Source organism: Poeciliopsis prolifica, unplaced genomic scaffold (assembly GCF_027474105.1).
Source record: "Poeciliopsis prolifica strain line A6 unplaced genomic scaffold, Auburn_PproV2 SCAFFOLD042, whole genome shotgun sequence".
In the NCBI taxonomy this organism is placed as follows: Eukaryota; Metazoa; Chordata; class Actinopteri; order Cyprinodontiformes; family Poeciliidae; genus Poeciliopsis; species Poeciliopsis prolifica.
The window spans coordinates 5,305,973-5,326,101 of record NW_026562417.1 but is presented as its reverse complement, the minus strand read 5'-3'; the positions used below and the strand labels follow the sequence as shown (position 1 = coordinate 5,326,101).

Below are 20,129 nucleotides of genomic sequence, written 5' to 3'. Positions count from 1 at the left end.
AGCAGGGGACGGTAACTACTGATGTCGTACATGTTGAGATTGTTTTCTTCAGGTATTTATCATGTGTCTGGTGTTATTCTTAGTAATCTTTCCCGGTTTTCTTTATTTCTTGGCTGTAATAAGAATAAAAACAGTATTCTGCTAGTAGAGCTCATAAGATGCAAGGAATGGCTGATGACAGTAAAAGATGGCACATTTTATAATTATGACAGATATGTATGTTACTGCAGGCAGGCCAGCACATTTAGATGTAAGCTGATATCATCTTGAAAAGCAAATTCAGGAAAAAAATTAGTGGTATCTGACTTAAAGAAATAAACTCTTATTGTACATGTCAGCATATTTATCTGCCTTGCCGACGCCACTGCTGTGATCAAAGAAGGTATATTCTTGTGTGGTATTGACTTGGGATTTTTCTGTACTTTTAAATCCCTAGATGAGTTTTGAACTCTTGAAGCTCATTGAGTGACTGCTGCATCCTAAGTGCACAAAGCAGTTTTATCACAGATTCTTCCACCCAGCAGCTGTTAGATTTAACCATTCTGTCCCCACAAATTGGAACCTGTGTTGACACTCCTGCTGTTATTGAACATCCTTGCTGATATCTGTCTTAATTTCTTCTAAACTGTCTGCTACTGTTTTCTGTGCACAGATCTTGCACATTTTTTATATTGCTCAACTCGGTTGCACATTACTTTTGATTTGAGTATGCTATTTTTAATAACATTTCAGGATTATTTTTCCAATGTTGTAAATTTTGTCCTTATTGTACAGTCTTCTCTGTTTCTGTTGTGTATGATAGTTTTCTTCCAGTTACCTTTAACTTGCTGCTTGTACTCTGTGGTACACCTGAATTTCAATGGGAAAGTAAACAATATTTCTGTTTTATAATTTGTAGTTTTCTGCTGAAGGTTAGGTTTGCAGTCAGAGGTAGAAAGAATATGACATCCTGCTTTAAAAATATTACCAGTCATAAAGACTTGTAGTTACATTAGTCATCAATTCTTTACCCAGAACAGTTGATCCTTTTAAGAAGCCAGCTTTTTTTTCTGGAGGTCTTTTGAAGCCAGACACAGGCAGGGTAAGGATTTCCAAGACAAAACAGCCCACCTGCAGATCTATCAGGTTAGATTTAAAGTCCTCACAAAATATTGCACATACAATTTATTTTTGTGTTTATTGTAAACATATTTTTAGAATTTATTATTAAAAAGGTGCTTTTATTTATATTACTCTGTTATATTATATTACTCTTGCAACCAGTAATATAACTTCCAAAACACAAAATCCACAGTGATGTTGCAGTTAATAGTAAATATTAATGAAAAAAAAATCCATAAATTAAGAATGTAATGAGTGGACTGATCCACAATTTTCAAAAATAACTAGATATATATGTTGTGGCCTTGTAGAATTCATTCATCAGTAGTTTGACATGAAGAACAGCTGAGAGACACGGGAAAGACATAAAGCAAAATTGGATCATGAAATTATTTATGCAGCTTAATAAAAATTACTGTTTGATCTAGTTAATTTAACAGAAAGTGGACACTCTCCCATAAAAATCGAAGTAAAGCATTCATTTTCAATACAGGAAATACTGATAATTTAACATCTTAAGAAGATCAGCAGATTGCAGAGCTAACCATCTTATTTAAAACCCAATTTGTCATAATTTTTGGGTTGACATCAAAGTGAGAGCATGCAACACTGACCATGCTCAGAATGTCATCCTGTATCAAGGATGACATTCCAGCCTTCCGCATATAATTAGCAAACAAAATAAAAGACAACCCTTAGGTCTGTAATTATCACTACTGATGAAAAAAAAGAAATGCAAACAAACAGCTCATTATATGATCAAGCAACAATTTTTTCTCATCACCTTTCTGAATGGTTCTGTGATCATGCCTTGCCTGTACACCTTGATCTAGTGTTTACCTCCTCAGGCCAGACTCTGTCATTATAGACACACATCACCTTCTATGATCAAATCCATTCAAGATAGTTTCCAGCTGGAAGTTGGAAAATATCCCTAAAAAAATTATATGGTCAAAATACTCACCTGCCTAATAATTATGCACAGTGTGATAGGCACTTTGTAATTTTTATCTGTGAAAAGTGCTATATAAATATTACTGTATATTGTATTTTTCACAGATGGTGGTAAGTTAAAAAGCAGAGCTTTATACAGTCTTACAGTCTTTCCACCCACACAAAGGAATTTGCAGAGCTTGTTTAGGCTAATTTCACAGTAGTCAATGTATTTCTCCTGGACAGTGTGTATAAAGACAAACTGTAAATGTGTGTCTTAGCGCTAATGTAGCCTGTAGTGATGCATGGTATGTGTGTGTGCAAGTTTTTGACTCAATCTACCCACTCAGCACAGTAGGGTGCCAAGTTAGAGAAACTCGATGTTGTTTAATATAATGAAAAGACACAACTTTAGCCATTAATGATTTATATGCATTCAGTCTGAGCAGAAAATTTGTATTTAATCCCTAGCCTTGAACAGAGTTTCTTACTGAATCAAAAGGAAACATATTCTGGAGTTCCATAAGCCCGTCTGGTTGAGACAGAGCACAAAAAGAACAAGAGGTTTCGATGCTAGAAAGGCGAGAGGACAAAGTGAGAGAAAAGTAAGACATCAGATTGGTTAATAAATAAAACTATAATGCAGAAAATGAAGATGGACAGATGGGAGGAATGAGATGAGGAGGGAAGGAAGATCAATGCTGGAAGACAAAGTGTGGCTGACTGTGGTAACAAGCAGGATTAGAGCTGTGACAGAAACAACAGCCTGCAGCACTCTTCACTTTTAGAATGACTGTGGAATGTTGAACCATCCTCACCTTCATCCAGAGGTCAGCAACCCAACATGTTGAAAGAGCCATATTGGACCAAATAAACGAAAAACAAATCTGTTTGGAGCCGCAAAAAAGTAAAAGCCTTCTATAAGGCTTTTATATAAGGCTAGAGCCTGTTTTGAAGGCAAAACAGGCTCTAGGTGTTTATATTAGTGTATTATCAAAATGACAAAGTGTATACATAATTAGTATTCATGATTAAATACTTATTTTCCCTGCAGTGCGTCCTGGAAGGAATGACGCATCACGTGACTCTTCTGTTGTATGATGGTGCTTTAAGTTTACCTTCTGTTAAACTTAAACAGAAGGTAAAAATATGAATGTATTTACAAAATTAAAGAAACGCAATAAAGAAATCAGATTTTTGATATCATTTTTATTACGAAGAGCGACAGGGAAAGTGTCATTTTTTTCCCTTTTTGGAACACGGAAAATCTGCCCCCAAATGCAGTTTGCATAACGACGATCGCTCTTTGTGAATAATCACTATTAAGTGTGTGATCAAAAAAACAACAAACGGAGTGTAATAAAACGGCAGCCTTTTGAAAATGTAAAGTATATAAAATTAAATTAATAGAGTTTAAGTTCAATTTCTGTGCAAATGCAAAGTAAGTCAGTGCAATAGTAACACATAGCAGCTTCCTCTTCTCTTCTGACACACAGCCATGAGCAACACGAAACAAAATAATATCGCTAAGTGTCATTCTAAATGTATACTGATGAAAATTACTGTATCGCTTATTTATGTATGTTTTCAGTTTTTTTTTCCAAAAAATTTGTAGGTTTGGCTTTTATTAAGGTGCGCTCCGGAAAGTACGGTACTCTTTTAGTCTTTTGACAACTTGTCACTACAGAGTAAACATTCAGGCAATTCTTCCACACTGGCAACAAATGCAGATGATTCGGTCTAAGAATTGTAGAATTGAATATTTCTTTTACATATTTTTATAGCATTGGAAAACGTTAAGAATGATTGTGTCGTGTTTGTACTCCTACAGAAACCATATTAAAACAAAAAATATATTTCCCACACCCATCTTTTCCCATTTTCAAATATTTTTGATGAAGCTCCAAAGAGCCACTAGGGCGGCGCTAAAGAGCCGCATGCAGCTCCGGAGCCGCGGGTTGCAGACCCCTGCCTTAGTCAATCCATTTATGACTCATTACTTTAGTTTCACACTTGTTGCTGTTTTGACTCCAGAATGATAAATTCTGGAGTCAAAAATTCATCATTCTTGTAATGCCAATGAAACTATAGTGTCAATTATAGCCTAATGTGAATATTGAATAATGAATTTCAGTTCTTGGTGGATATTTAAAGCAGAAAAAGAGAAAAGTAGCAAAAGTCTACAGTGATTTTATTTCAAAACTACAAATGAGCAGAATTAGATTGGGGTCAAAAATATGGAAGATTAAGCACTAAGGATAGTTCACAATAATCAGGACTGATTGTGAATGTAAGTTAATTTAAACAAGCAAAATCCTAGATATTTGTCAGTGCGGAAATGGCTTTTCCTGAAGCTGTGGGACTAGCAAGGGATGGGAAGTGTAGCAAAAATATGTTATCACAGTTTTTCTACTGTGATTGATGATTTTATCACAATCCTGCTTTCATTATGTGATAATTATCTTTTTATTGATGTTATTATTACTTTCATTTGAAAAAGAAAGAAAAAAAACTTTCTAGACAGAAGGTTTGCGTGTCACTGCTTATTTAACTTATCAGAACATATTTATTGCCGATCATATGCATTTGTTTGTTAATTTTGTTTTTTTTATTTATCTGGATAATGAACAATAGAATTTATTTTTTTATGTTTATATTTTCCATATAAATCTAAAGATTGTGAAGATATCTTTTGTCAGTTTTCCTTTTCTTCACATTTTAATATATTGTACTTCAATGACTTTTTGTTCTGCAACTACACTTTGTCAGAAATTAAACTAATTTAAAGCAGAGAAAATACAAAAAAGAAGTTTGCGTTTTTGATTATTTATTATAATCTTTCTAAAGCAGAAAAAAAATGCAAAAAAATAAGTTTTAGTTTTTGATTATTTTAAGAACTGCCAGAGCGGTTCTTAAAAGCTTTTAATCAGTTTAAACAGTTTGGTGGAGCCACCATGCCTCAGTCTCTTTCTGTCAAAACTGTCATCTTTAACAAACTCAGCACACACAGCTTTTTCTGAATGAAGTCATGTTGGTCATTAGCCTAATGTGTGTAATTTAACTTTCTGCAGGTCCTCACAAATAAATTCACAGACATATGAAATTGAGTTCAGTCCTTTACTCAACAGTTTCTGTGAGGGAACATACTTGTGTTTGTCTCATAATGCGTTTGATGGTGGATCAAAATGCAGAATGGCACAGACGTCAAGGAAATAAAAAAATGTTTAATGAAAAAATTAAGGACAAATTTACAAAAATTATAGGAAGCCAGAGCAAAACAAAAAACAGAAAACTCTGTGACAGAAACAACAGCCTGCAGCACTCTTCTCTGATAGAAAAGTGCTGAAATTGCATTTTTACAATCTATAAAAATACAGACAGATGAATATATTCATCTGACCCTTGCTCAGACTGGTGCGATTTTTGCTTCATTTTTTATTCTGTTTTTCTGTATTCCTTGAAATGAGATTTTCTGAATTTTCAAAAAACTAATCTTTTTATTGAAGTATTGCAAAATAGTATCTTGATTTCTGTATTCTGTATTTTGCTTTGTAAACAGTCTACAGATTTCACTAAAACACATCAGAAGAATCCAGTGGATCACTCAAAATTTCCAGGGTAGGTGAGCAAAGGAGGTTTCCAACGGATCATTCTAATTTACTGCTTGGGTTTCAGTGACACACAAAATAGAGACCAGGGTGTTCATTGAACCATCTGGAGGTTGTTCCAATAAAAAAAATGTAAATAAAATGACAGGAAAAGTTTGTCCAGCTGGAGAGGCAAGCATACAGAAACTCCTCTACCGAAGCAAATCTTCTCTCTGCTGGAAGGAGGACGTGTTTTATCCCCCATCCATTCCTCCAGTGAGTGCTGCTACTGCCAGCTGCCTCCTACAAAAATCCTTACATCCATCACACCAGCCTCCTTTCACTGAAATTATCCATCCATCTGGATGAATCCAGACTGTAGTAGTGGAAAATCAGTTTGTTTGCTGAAATGCTAAAATATTACAACATAAGGCTCACATATAGTATCTGCAAATAAACACACACCCGATAGGTCCCAGTCTCCCCAATGCTTCTTCCTGTTTTAGAGAGCGTCGGCTGTCAGGAACGGAGGGAAGGTGTGTTAGGGTGGGGGATAAGAAGCAGGGGAGGGGGAGGCAGACAAAGAATAGGAAGCAACCCAGGGAAGAATGAAAAGAACAGAGATTAAACTCCACCAAACAAAGAAGTGAGACAGGGAAAACTGGAATACTACCGGACACAGGGAGGGTGGAATGAGATGCTGGATTAGAGACACATGCATAGTTGAGTCCCTTGTTGCTCTGCCTTCCTACTTCTCTAAAAATCACATTCTCCATTTTTTCCTTTTTCCCTTTTGTTCGCCAGTCAAATCTGATGCCGAGGGAGCCAAAAGTGGGGCTAGTCATCCTACAGAAGACGGATTTATGTCACACAGTCTGACTTCACAGGGAGTCTGGTCCCACAGGGAGACTGGTCTAGCTGTTTGCTCTGTGGTTCATACTGAAACGTAGACTTTGACACTGATGTAGGTAATAGTTCCACTGATGACGTCTGACACAGAAGTCAAACACGCACACACAGGCACACACACGCACACAAGACAAAAAACTGAATGCTATATATTTTGTTTCAATTTTGGAAATAAAACAAAGGCACAGAAACTTGCTTTAAAGAAATAGGATTTAAATTTACCTATTTAGTCTTGTAATCCAAAGTTAACTAGTTTATATATATTTGTAAATTTTTTTGTGCCACTCTAATATTCATGGCCTAAAATTGCATCTCTGCATAATATTCTTACACAAACACAACACAATAGCTCTAACTCTAACCTAACTCTGTAAAGAAGATCTAAATGTAATACATACCTGAGGTGCATTATGGAAACTTAGTCGCATCTGATGGTGAGGTTTATTTTTATATTTGTTTAATTTATAGATTCTGAACCGTTTGACCTTTTAGAAAATGCTTTTTTATCTCCAAAACGGTGAGTTGAAGTAAAGCATAATTTGGAAAAAGCTAGATGAACTAATGAATGGGAAATAAATGGAGGTGAACAATTACCTCTGCTATTGTGAACTTTGATCTTGAAGAATATCAGAAAGAGGTTTCTGTTAGCCTTTGGTCAAACAATCTTACTGCATCAAACCAAGCCTCAAATTTGTTTTAGTTTCAGAATCAATTTTATATTGGACCCTTAAAAGAAACTCCTGCTAGCTGGTAGTAGTATGGTTTACTGTCAGCAGCCAAAGTGTGAGTATTGGTCTGTGGCCAGTTTGTCTGCTACATATGTTCTCAGGACGTTTACCATAAGGCCTTACATCTGGCCCATGATGCAAAGACTAATTCCTGGAGTTTTATTGTTTCTGCTTGTTCATATTAGATGGTCTTACAGCAGAGACCACACAGTTTCATGTTTTCATGTTTTAATAACATGTCTATTGTCTCAAAGAAAGTTGAACTTTCTCACTTATCTGTGGGAGGAGCAGTGGGGAGGTCATCTTCAGGTAGCCAGCAGATACTATCACAACCAGAGGCTCTCGAGAAAACACCAGGCTTTCTTGCCCTCACTTTATTTCAAGCATTTCCCTTGTGATGTTATTCTAATGAGCAGGACTTGTATCTGCACAGTTATAAAGACAGGGATGTTTGGCACCTGGAGATGTAGAGAAAACACTACAGAGACAAATGTATGAGCAGGTACGTCTTGCTGTGTGTGCATCATGCTAACCATTGAGAAAAGCAGACTTGATTGCGTGTGTGCATATGGGTGTGAGAGTGGGTGTGGGTGTAGTCATGAGCAGACTGTTTTACTCCTCTACTACCCCTTCCAGGCTATTGGGGTCATTAAGCTGTGAGTAGTTAATTAAATCTAGCAGAGGTGATTATGGCTGAGTGTTTCTAGTATGTCAGTACATGGAACGATTAACATGGAGCTGTGTTACACTTCAGCTGTACTAAATTTGTCCATTTTTTCCTCTATTCGAATCACCACATTTTATTGCCTGCTTATTGGTACAACATCTATCAGTACTGTAGTTCATAAGAAAGCAATGCAAATTCAATAATTTGAACATCGATTTAAGATACCTGGTTTATGTCAGTTACTTTTATCGACCATGATTAGAGTTTAGTATTTCATAAATACAGTTTTACATGATGACAGTTAAATTTAAAGATTTAAAAAAGATGCTCAGAATTGGGCTTTTAATAATTTTTTCTATGACTGATTAGATTGGTTCCTCTTTTCAAATACTGCAAAATGCAAAATCCAAGTTTTCCTGCTTTGAAGCATTACATTAAGAAACTCGAATGAGCTAAATTTGAAATCAGTTTAATTTCAGCTTCTTTCTTTTCATAAAATAAACTACAATAATGGTGAAAAAATTCCTGATTATTCCAGGAGTCAATGCTTTTTTATGTGTTTGACAGAACAAACTATACTGAACTGAATTTCAATATCAATATCAATACTAATATCAATATCAATAATAGGTATGGCACACTAAGGCTTCCTCTATACTAATGAATATAGAAAAATGCTGTGTGCTTATTTAGACAGATGTTGGTCATATCTACAGCAAAGTTAAGTTCTTCAAAATAACCAGCATGCATTTCTTGGAAAAGGCACAACTAAAGTCAGATCTCAGCAGCTCAGCTTCCTTCCTATACCTGGAAAATCTTTTTTTCTTCCCATCTGGACTGCTATGTTTAAAAAGCTTGGCCCTCCATTGAATATGGCCGTGCTAGCAGGTCATATTCTCCTCATTTACTCATTATGTAAATGAGGAGGGAGTGAGAGCTGGGGTAATACGTCACAGGCGTAATAGCATGAGAGAATGAAGATGAGAGAGAATGAGGGAGAGGAGATGACGGCCTTACAGCCCTCAGCAGATGTATTCAATGATTCATGTACTTAGTGCATTGATATCAGTGGACCTGCGATAGTGAGATACACACAAACATAGGTTAGGTTAAAAAAAATGAAAGCAAAAAGCCCTGCTGTCCTCTGTTTGTGTTTAAATAGAGTGAGCTAAAGAGAAAGTGTTATGTTTGGCGTCTTGTCTTGTTTTGAAAGGCAAAGCCTGTTTGTGAAGAAGTGAGGTAAAAGCAAAGGTTTGAGCTGCGTCTCTGTCCCAGCGGCCAGCCTAAGGAGATGCTTGGGGATTGTGTCCTCCAGCATAAACATCTGTTTTCTCCTTTTTGCGAAGCCCACAGCAGCTTGGTACATTACCATAATTCTTAGCATGCTCCACACTTCTCCCCCTCTGAGTTAACACACATCCCTGCACCAGAGATAATCCCTTACCTGATAAAAATGTCATAATGCTTGAGCATGGTTATTATCCATGAATTACATTCAGTTATTTTCTGCTTTTCATATCAAACATGGAAGTGTGGCTGATTTCCTGTCAAAGATAATCTGGGTGCATACGCCTACACTTTGTAGGAACTTTAGTGCATGAACACCATGGCAAATATTAATTAACCGTTCTACTGCAAAAAAAAAATAATAATAATAATAAAAAAATACTCTCCTGATATTCACAAGAGAATTACATTTAATTTACTATGCAAAACCAAAGTATGGTGCAGATATTTTAACTGAATAGTTTTATTGTTAGCTGACAAAATGGCTGCAAAAACTGTGTGTTTTATTCCTTAGATTTCTCCGTCCCACAGGATGCCAGAAAAACTGGAATTTCCCTTGAAAACATCATCATGAAGAAGAAAAACTGACCACTGAGCCAAAATGGCAGCTAGGTTTTCTTCGTTAGACACCTATTATCAATTATTTAACTCTTCCATCCCACTTATGGATATAAGCTTGTGATGGAATCTTCTATTCCAATGGATGGATTGTATTCTTCTATCACTTGAGCAGGACTGTGAGACAGCTAGTCCCATCTACTATGACACACATAGCTCTGGCCTATCAGCTCTGATGCTCATTATTACACTACCTGCATGTAGCCAATTAAAGTCCTGCAATAAAAATGTCTGGCATATGAAGGTGAACAGGAAATGGGCTTAATAGTTTTGAAAAGTTTAAAAACTATTAAAGTTATGTAAAGTGAGCTCACTTTACATGAGTGTAAAGCGTGTTTATTTCTGCACTGTGAATGTGTTACGAGATGACTTCTAGAAAATCACTTCGGTCCCATTTGTCATGTGTTGTGTTGAGATGCAAGTCAAGTAAGTTGTTCTTTTCAGAGACTTCAGACCCAACCCTCCAACAGTGGCACAAACATGCCACACCTGTTCACTCTATTTCTAATTTACCGTGTTAACTGATATGTTACTCAGATTGATTTTTCTTTTCTGGGAGTTAATTTGGGGAATTAAACTATTTGACTACAGTATGATCTTGCTGTGATGTCCATTTCTCAAAATGGTAAAAAACACCTGTGAAAAATCTCTGTGAAAAAAAATAATATTTTGAATTGCTTTTAAGTGCTATCAGGTAGCAGCAGATGTTTCTCGATGATGTCATTAAGTTAACTCAGATTCAGCTTCTCCAAACAAGCTTTGCTTTTATTGAATTTGTTGAGTCCATTTTGTTCATTGTGGTTTAATGATTTTTGTAAATGTATTTTGCTTTAGTTCTGTTAATAATGCTTTTCAAATTTTACGGGCAAGATGGTTACTTTTTTATTTATTCTAAATATTCTAAATTTATTCTAAATTAAAAAGGTTTGAAATGGCATTCAAACCTTTTTTTTTTTTGGCTGTTTTTACATTTGCTAACCCCGACCTGCAGCCAACACTCGTCTATCTTCTCACATTTCTGAGTCCGTCCATGGGGGAAGCATTTTATCACGGTTCATACATTATTTGTTCAAATGAATTGCTTTATGTAACTCATGCCTTTTTCTTCTTTTGCTGTCACTTTATTTCTTTCTTTGCTGTAGAACTAAGGAGCATCAGTTACACTGCTGGGCTCATTCTAGTGTAATATTGATGTCAATGTTAAGATGAACATAAATATTGCATTTCTGTAGCCTATTAATATGCTGAGCCCAGTCTAAATGCTTTAATATTCGTTGTGTAAATTACTGAATGTGTATTCTCAGGCCCCTTCAGATCATTTGACAGCACTCTTTATTCCTGGATCCTTACAAAGGATAAAAATGTAATTAAGAGCTGCAGCAGAGCCATCGTGGTCCTTTGCCTGGACATGACCAGTCCTCTACACCTGTGACCTCCACATTACCACATTACCATCCACATCTGCCCTAAATGGAGAGAAATATTATGTTACCAGTGCAACTTAGTTTCTTGAAGTCCCCATGTAGCCAGACACCCCCCCAACCCACCCCACACACACGCACACACACACAAACACACACACACACACACACACACACACACACACACACACACACACACACACACACACACACACACACACACACCCACACACACACACACACACACACACCGGATATTATTCTACAGAATCCTCATCTGATGTTCCATTAGACACAGATGCTGCTGCAGCAGCTCCGGTGATAAAGTTGGTGTTTCAAGTGACTGAGCTCAGCAATTTATTAAAAGCCGGTTGAACGCCGACAGTGACAGACGCTGTCGCCTGCCGTTGTACACACACGTGCGCTGTGTGTTGTGGCTGAAGATGGATCGGAGTACAGATTGTAAGTGACATGTTAATTTCTTCTCCGTCACTCACGGCCGAGGCGTGCGCTCCTGCAGAAAAAGAACAGCACAATGAGCCATCAAGATTTTTTTCCTCCTCTGTTCTTTCCTCACTTATCCCTTTTTCTCTCCACTTCTTCCTGTCATGGTCCATTCCATCACTGTTCAGGATCAAAGAAATATTTCATTTATCTTTTTGCAACATGGCTGCAAACTACTTAACGGTCTAAAGCATGCTCTTCATATGGCCACCTGCATGTTTTTAAAGTCAAGGTCAGTCCACATGCCTGGACACTGAGAGGACATGTCCCTCATGTCAGAAGTGTCCTCTAAGATGCTGGTCAGTGTTACCAGTCAGCCTTGATGAAATCTGAAAATTACAAAGTGACTGAGGGGAGTTCAGCTCACAGACACACAGAGGCCTGCTGCTTTACACCAGCTGTATCCCATTTCTCTAATGCACTTCTTTCACGTGAGCTGTTGTCTCTGAATGCTTTCCTCTTTATTGTATTTCAGTTTAAGGTCTTAAAACTGTACATTAAATGCTGCTCAGATCCTAATTTTCATCATCCAGATCCAGATCTAGATCCAGAACAGATGTTTGTGCTTCAGATGTCCATCTGAAGCACAAACACAACATGATAATTTGATATTTGAAGATATTTTATGTGTTGTAATCAAATATTAAGTATGGTGTGTTTAGTTTTGGATTTGTGATGTTTTTTGTGTTTGCTCTGAACCATCAATACATTTTAATGATGATATTATGGGTCATAAATATAAATGTCAACATCCAGCAGCCTTTGACTGATACCAGTTTATACAGTCTCTATATGAAACAATTATTTCCACTCACTCTGTGTGTGCGTGTGTGTGTGTGTGTGTGTGCCTATGCGCGTGTGGGTGTGTGTGTGCGTGCGTGTACGTGCGGTGCGTGGGTGTGCATGTGTGTGTGCAGGCAACCATGGTACTACGGCTGGGGCTTCAACTTGCCGCGGGGTCAGGCTCTTCTCGACAAATGGAATCAGATTCCAGACAACACAGACATCCTGGTCACGCATTGCCCCCCACTGGGTGAGATATGCATTACAGTGTTACCCCCCGCCCCCACCCGCCCTCAAGGGACACACGCATACACACACACACACACACACACACACACACACACACACACACACACACACACACACACACACGCACGCACGCACGCACGCACGCACACACACACACACACGCACACACACACACACAAACACACGCAAGTGTGCACACACACCCTACTGTAGTAGCTTTATTTACAAGCATGTTGGGAACGTCGGAGCTCACCTTTCAGATCCTAATCACTTTACCACACATTCCCATCACAGAACAAAATGCTTAACAAACAGATGCTGGATTGCAGGCTGACATCGTGCTCACACGCAAACTAGTGCACACACACTTTCACACCTCATCTCCTGCTGCAGCTGTGCCACTCCAACAACTGTTTATGATTGATTTCTATGTCTGCATTTCGGCTTTGAACACTACGATTTATTTTTCACTTGGCTTAGCCAACTGTCTCCAACTATCTGCTCACAAGCCACCAGCATATGGAGCAGCTCCAGCAGACTACTTGTGCATGACACATTTTCACTCAGATGCAAAAGTTAAGCGATAGACATGAGAGGAAGTGGAGAAATGAACAGATGTTGATGACATAAACCTTTCAAATGTTTTCATCTCTCAGTAAAAAAATAAAATAAAATAAAAATTGATGAACAAAGCACAGTGAGCAAGACATTGGCAAAGTAGCAGAGGTTTTTATATTTTAGGAGGTGAGAGAAAACACTTTATCTGAGGGCAAAGACAAAGCTATGGCCATTTGTTTGGCTGTGAGAAAGAAGCCAACATCACAAAGAGACAGAGTGAGAGTGAGACAAACAGAGGAGCACTCCCTGCCCAAACAGCAGCTGTTTCAAACAAGAGGCACATTAGAGTTCAACACCCTGAGCCCTCAAATATTCTCACTTCACGTCCACTGTAAGAACAACAATAAGTTTATTCCATGTTGATTAAAATGTTTTTTCCATATATATATGTTGGCTTAATGGGTCGAGAAATCAGATTGATTCACTTATTGAACACAAGCGACCTAACAATACAGTGAAATGTTGAAAGCTGTGTTCCTGAGGGGCTGCAGAATGGTTTGACTAGTTTTTCCATGCTGGGAAAGTAGCTGAAACAGGAACAGGTGGGTGGCTCTCAGGAAGTACTGATTTAGAATGTTTCAAAGATAAACTTAGATACTTGATTTTATATTTTATGTCAGTTTAGACCATTTGTTCATTAAAACATTTATTTACAATTAAACACATTTTGGAATGTTTTTATGAAGCTTGGGAAATACCCTTCTACACTAGTCTGAAAACATTTACACTGAAAGAAATTATAATTACACTTTTTGACATTTTATGGAATTTTTAGTTAATTTCAGGTTCAGATTGTCTGTCTGTATAAGTTAATTTTTACTGAAGAAAGCAGGTGTAAAACTATATGAGTTCAGAATCAATAAAGTACAATTTCTTGATTCTGAATCAAGAAATTGATTCTGAATCAAGAAATTGACAGATTTAGCAATCTGTCAAATTCTGGTAACAGATTACTAATGACACCACCCCCAAAAATGTGAATTTCTGTGAAACACACAGAGAAGATGTAATTGCTTTCTGTCTGTGGTTAAAATGATGAAAGACCTTATAGATTCCATGGCAACAAGCTCAACAATGTCTTTCTTTAACTAATCTGGGTAGGATAAAAACTGTCCTGTCAGTCATAAAAACATCATCAGGTGTTTGCTGGGATAACTTACACTGTGTCTCAGAAACAAACCGTGGATGGAACTACACAGAACTTGAAAAGGAATTCCACACCTCTTCAATTTGTCCACAGACATTAAAGTATTGTATTTGATTGTATGTTATAGACTAATGAAAAGTTGTGTTCACAATTATAGTTAGAAAATGACAGTGTACATTTGCTTCATTGCAAATGTACACTGTATTCATGGCACCCAGAAGGGTAATATGTTTATGTGGCTGGTGATCATATAGTGATCACTTTCTGTGATAAGAAAAATATAGTACTTTATGAGCTTAAGGGATGAAGGGCACAGTGAGAGGAACTGCATCGTGATGTTGGAGTGATGGATGCTGACATCATGTCCTCCACCAGTTCTGCCTCCTTACCTCCACCATGGCCTCACTCCTCCTCCTCGTCTTCTCTCTGGCTGTTGATCTCATCCAAGTTCTTGTCCTTCCTTTGTCATAAGTGTAACTGTGTGTTCAGATGTACCTCTGAACCATGCAGAAAATGGGTTGATTGTTGATGCTTCCCTCACTTACCTACATTAGAGAAAGTCAGGACTCACCTGGGAGCAACTTACCAAATCAGGACAAATTGAGAAAAAAAAGTCTAATGAAAATTATTAGAAGTATGCTTGAAATATATGACAACTTGTTCAATCAATGACAAACTTTTACCTAACATTGAATTCAGGACAACCCTGTTCTCCACGATGTTCTCCTTCCTTCTCTGCTGTTCCTTGGTCTTCTTGTTTTTATTGATCGCCCACAAACCTCTGAGGCCACAAACACAACAGCTGCATTTATATTAAATTATACCCGTATGAATGGGCTCTGTTTAATCATATTGGGGTGTTACAGTAGAGGAGCTTAAACACACTTTAATTATTTTTTTTTGTAATTTGTCTCATACAAAAGTTTTAATGCAACAATGTTTCTTTAAATGTGACATATGAAACAATGAAATAGGTCTGAATGAATTTGCACTGATCTGCAGAACCAGGTGGATGTTCATCAGTAACTGAAAGTGACATCCTCGTCTTACCTTTCTGCAATAATGGTTCTGTTCAGATTGTTTCAGAAATTCACTTAATTGGATGTTTGATGGCTTTGGGTTGATTTCCTGTGTTTTCACCGCTTACATGCCTGAGTGAAGGTTATAAATTCCACCTCCCCTCTAATGGCGATACATCACTTTTCCAAACAAAGCTTTTCATTCTGGGCTGTTTGTGGGATGGTAAACTGCTCAGCACAGCATAAAGGGTGAAAAAAACAGGCTGTCTGAAAGCAGCCATATAAAATAAAGATCAATCAAAGCCACACACAGACGCAAACTTCACAGTATGTGTGACAAGGATGAAGCATGGAGTATGTAGGATTTAATGGCTGCGCAGTGAGGAGGCACGCTGCTGACGCTGAGTCAATAAAAGCATCGAGTCGGAGGAATAAAAGGAGCGAGGAGTATGAGACTCCATTTTTTGCCTCCTGTCACTCTTTCCAGACAACAATAATAAAGTGGAAACAAAAGACAAGAGAAAAGCAGCAAACAAGGAAAGGAAATAGAAAAAAAACTAATAGAGGTTTTAAAGAAAGAAAAATCAAACAGCACTTTTTAATAACAGATTAATTCTTCTGGATTTCAGATAAAACCTTGGTTTATATAAAAATATTTATAAAAATATTAGTTTTATTCAGTTACTTCAAGGCATTTCTCAGCATAGAATTCAAATTCTCAAAACTTCTTGTTCAGTCTTGAAATCTGGTGATTATCAAAAGAAGCAGTTTCTCATTTCTGTGAGCCAGTTGGAAATGTTTTTGTGCATTTATGTACAGTACTGTACTATTTTCTCTATTTTATTTTTGCTTATGTCTTGTTGATCAAAATTTATTATACAAGTCTCTTTTGAATAACCAACCTCCATAACATTTAAACCTGCAGTATATACAATTTTTTGTGTCTAATAAAACCATTTTGAAGCTTTCTCTGCTTCAAAATGGGAGACTGACTATAAACTAGCACAGCCAAGCCCTGTCTCAGTGTGGAGTGAATATGCACTGCAGACCTATACTAGCCAGTATTAATTGGTCGTTGCAATAGCAGCGTGACATGAGTACGGTAGGCATGCCAACAGAAGCACTCCAACAACCAGCCTGAATTGCTGCCAGAGTGATGTGGGTGTGATGAGCTTGAATCCTGAGCATGAGGCCATACAGAGCCTGTGCCTCTGTGTGGCCAAATTCTTAACAGCCCAGCAGTGCTGAAGGCTTAGGTTCTCATGTCACACTGTTCCCCCCAAATAGACTCAATTCAATGATCCAACAGAAGTTTCAAACATGTTCAAAACTTCACTTAAATTTCATCATTGTGGGATGAAGAGCTCACTTTGATTTTGACACTCTCGAAGAATTTGTTCTGCAAAGACCGGGTGTAAATTTCCTCATGCTAGTTATGACATATGCCATTTCATTGGTAGCATTTCTTTTCATTGAGTTGACTTCTATGGATATGCTATAAAGAGTTGCATATTTTAAGGAGATATCATAAAACTTCTCCTACTTGATCCAAAAAACAATGGTCTTATTTAAGATTTTGATCTTGTTGTACATATTAATGAACCAGCATATTCATCTGTCACTTTAGTATATCTATGTTTTTTTTGTTTTGTTTTGTACTGTTTCTAATGTAACCCAAACATTCTATAAATCAGTGGATGAAAAATCATACTGCAGCCTGGGGATTCTGCTACTTCACAAGTCTGATTTCTGCAGGTTTTCTGGACTGGGTTCCTAAAAAGATGCAGCGTGTTGGATGCATGGAACTACTCAACACAGTTCAGAGGAGAGTCCAACCCAAATTACATGTGTTTGGACACATCCATGAAGGTAAATGCTTTTGCTATTTAAACTTCTTTTAGGAGGTCATGGGACGATCCGTCACGTTTTCAAGCAGTTGCATCTAAAAGGTCATTGCTGATGTATTTCCATCTTGGCATTGTGTTAGCACCAGGGCTCAACTGTTATTGCTATGGTTACCAATAATAAATAATCCTTTTCAGTAAAGCAATATTTTACTGCATGATAATAACTGTAGGCTCTAACTCCAGCAAGCTGTAACTTTATGAGCAAGCTAAAATTAAACCAAGTATACATAGCATTGTTTGAAAACAAAGGACCTTTTAGTGAATATGCCTCTCAAATACTTTCTCACTGTTTTTAAAATTTAAATCTGTTAAAACATAATTTTTTCTTAGTTTTTTGCTATTTCTGTTTTAATTTCCTTATTATTATTATCATAATCACCCCACTCTCACTTGCCGTCCTCACATCCCTCATTATGAACATTTTGACTGACAGACACTAACCTGTACAGTGTGCCACTACTCTTGGCTTCTGCTTGGCATCCTCATTGTTGGGATGGGTTTAGCTTTGTATATGCTACTTCTGCAAACTTGCTGTATTAGTACTTCATGTTCATTTCCTCTGATGTCGACTACGTTATTATACCTAATTATAACTGGTTAGATAAAAGCATAGCGGTCTCACCATTACTGCTGGTTTGCTGTTACATACTCATCTGCAATTCATCCAGGCCAGCAGGGGCAGCAAGGTAGCTCCCTGTTCTGAGGATTACTTTTTTCAGGGTTACCAGGTCAGTGTAACCCTGGAGCAGCAGTCCCTGATCAGAGACAACCAGATTAGAAAGTAGATCAGATTATTTTTAAAGGAATGAGCTGAGTGCTGCTCATTATTGAGAGAGCTCCAGGAGGGATTTATAAAGAAGTCCATTTTTTATTATTGCATTTCAAATGTCATGACATAATGATAATTTTAACAAATATGTAAAAAAGTATGTAACTTTTATTTTAAACATCGACTCACTGATCCACACCACCAGGATCTACAGCACTGACATTGGGATGTCATTCGGACTAGAGAAGTGTGGTCGGCTGATCACAAAGAGGGGAAGGTGATCCACACAGAAGGAGTCTCACTCCCACAAGGAACAATAGCAGACATAGAGGACAGTTACAAGTACCTAGGTATACCACAAGCAAATGGCAACCTCGTTGAGGCCACAAGGAAAGGAGCCACAGCTCCAACGAATAAGGCAAGTCCTGAGAAGCCAGCTCAATGGCAAGAACAAAATCCATGCGATAAACAGCTATGCCCTGCCAGTAATCAGATACCCTGCTGGAATAATTAGCTGGCCAAAGGAGGAGATAAAAGCCACAGATATTAAGACTAGAAAGCTACTAACAATGCATGGAGGGTTCCATCCCAAATCCAGCACCCTGAGACTGTACACGAGCCGCAATGAAGGAGGCAGAGGACTAGTGAGTGTGAGAACCACTGTCCAGGACGAAACACCTAAGATCCATAAATACATCAGGGACAAAGCCTCAACAGACAATGTGCTCAGTGAATGTCTCAGACAACAGGGAACGGAGGTTGAGGTGTCAGAGATACCATCATGGGAGGACAAGCCCCTACATGGGATGTACCACCAGCAAATAACCCAAGTGGCTGATATCAGTAAATCCTACCAATGGCTGGAAAAAGCTGACCCGAGCTCAGATGATAAGAACCACCCGCGGTGGGTGAGCTCAGGTCCTCTACCAGAGGCCTGGGAGCTTGAGGGTCCTGCGCAGTATCTTGGCTGCAATATATCTATATATATATATATATATATATATATATATATATAGATAGATAAATAGATAGATAGATAGATAGATAGATAGATAGATAGATAGATAGATAGAGATAGATAGATAGATAGATAGATAGATAGATAGATAGATATAGATAGATAGATAGATAGATAGATAGATAGATAGATAGATAGATAGATAGATAGATAGATAGATATATCTATCTATATATATATATATATATATAGAGAGAGAGAGAGATATAGATATGTATATCTATATATCTATATATATATATCTATCTATATATATATATATAGATATATATATATATAAAAAATGTGAAGGGTATATATATATAAAATACCCTGCATATTGACGTAGCATGGTTTCCATGTTGTACTTGAACTACACTCGCACACACACACACACACCCCCACGCACACGCACACACACACACACACACACACACACACACACACACATACACACACACAACCTGCCTTCATAATTAATGGACTCACACGGACTTGCACACTAGTGGCTCAAAAATGAAGATATCCAAACTATATATATATGTATATATATAGTTTTATTTTTATAATAAGTTACATTTTAAATATATACATATTTAAAATGCTTACTTGCTAGTTCAGTTTACTGAGTGAAACTTTTTTTAATCCATGTTAGACTGACAGAAAATATTTGAGTTAAATGAACTTCAATTGAGTATTCTATCTGAACTGAATTGTTGAGGTTAATAAACTTAATCTTTTTAAGACAATCAGTTTTCTCAAATTGAGTTCAACAAACTTATCAGGTTTTACAGGGCACCTCAACTCTACAGTCATGGCCAAAAGTTTTGAGAATGATTCAAATGTTAATATGTACAAAGTCTACTGCTTCAGTTTTTATAATGG

At 37.3% G+C, this 20,129-nt stretch overlaps 1 protein-coding gene across 2 annotated transcripts in view; it reads left to right on the top strand.

Annotated features, from left to right (window-relative positions):
* The window catches only part of mpped1 (metallophosphoesterase domain containing 1), a 65,037-nt gene that overhangs the window by 39,978 nt on the left and 4,930 nt on the right, over window positions 1-20,129 (top strand). For both annotated transcript variants that reach the window (XM_055055747.1, XM_055055748.1), the window contains 2 exons: window positions 12,673-12,788; window positions 17,327-17,440. In XM_055055747.1, coding sequence (XP_054911722.1) covers window positions 12,673-12,788; window positions 17,327-17,440 — 230 coding nt within the window. The remainder of the gene's footprint in view (window positions 1-12,672; window positions 12,789-17,326; window positions 17,441-20,129) is intronic.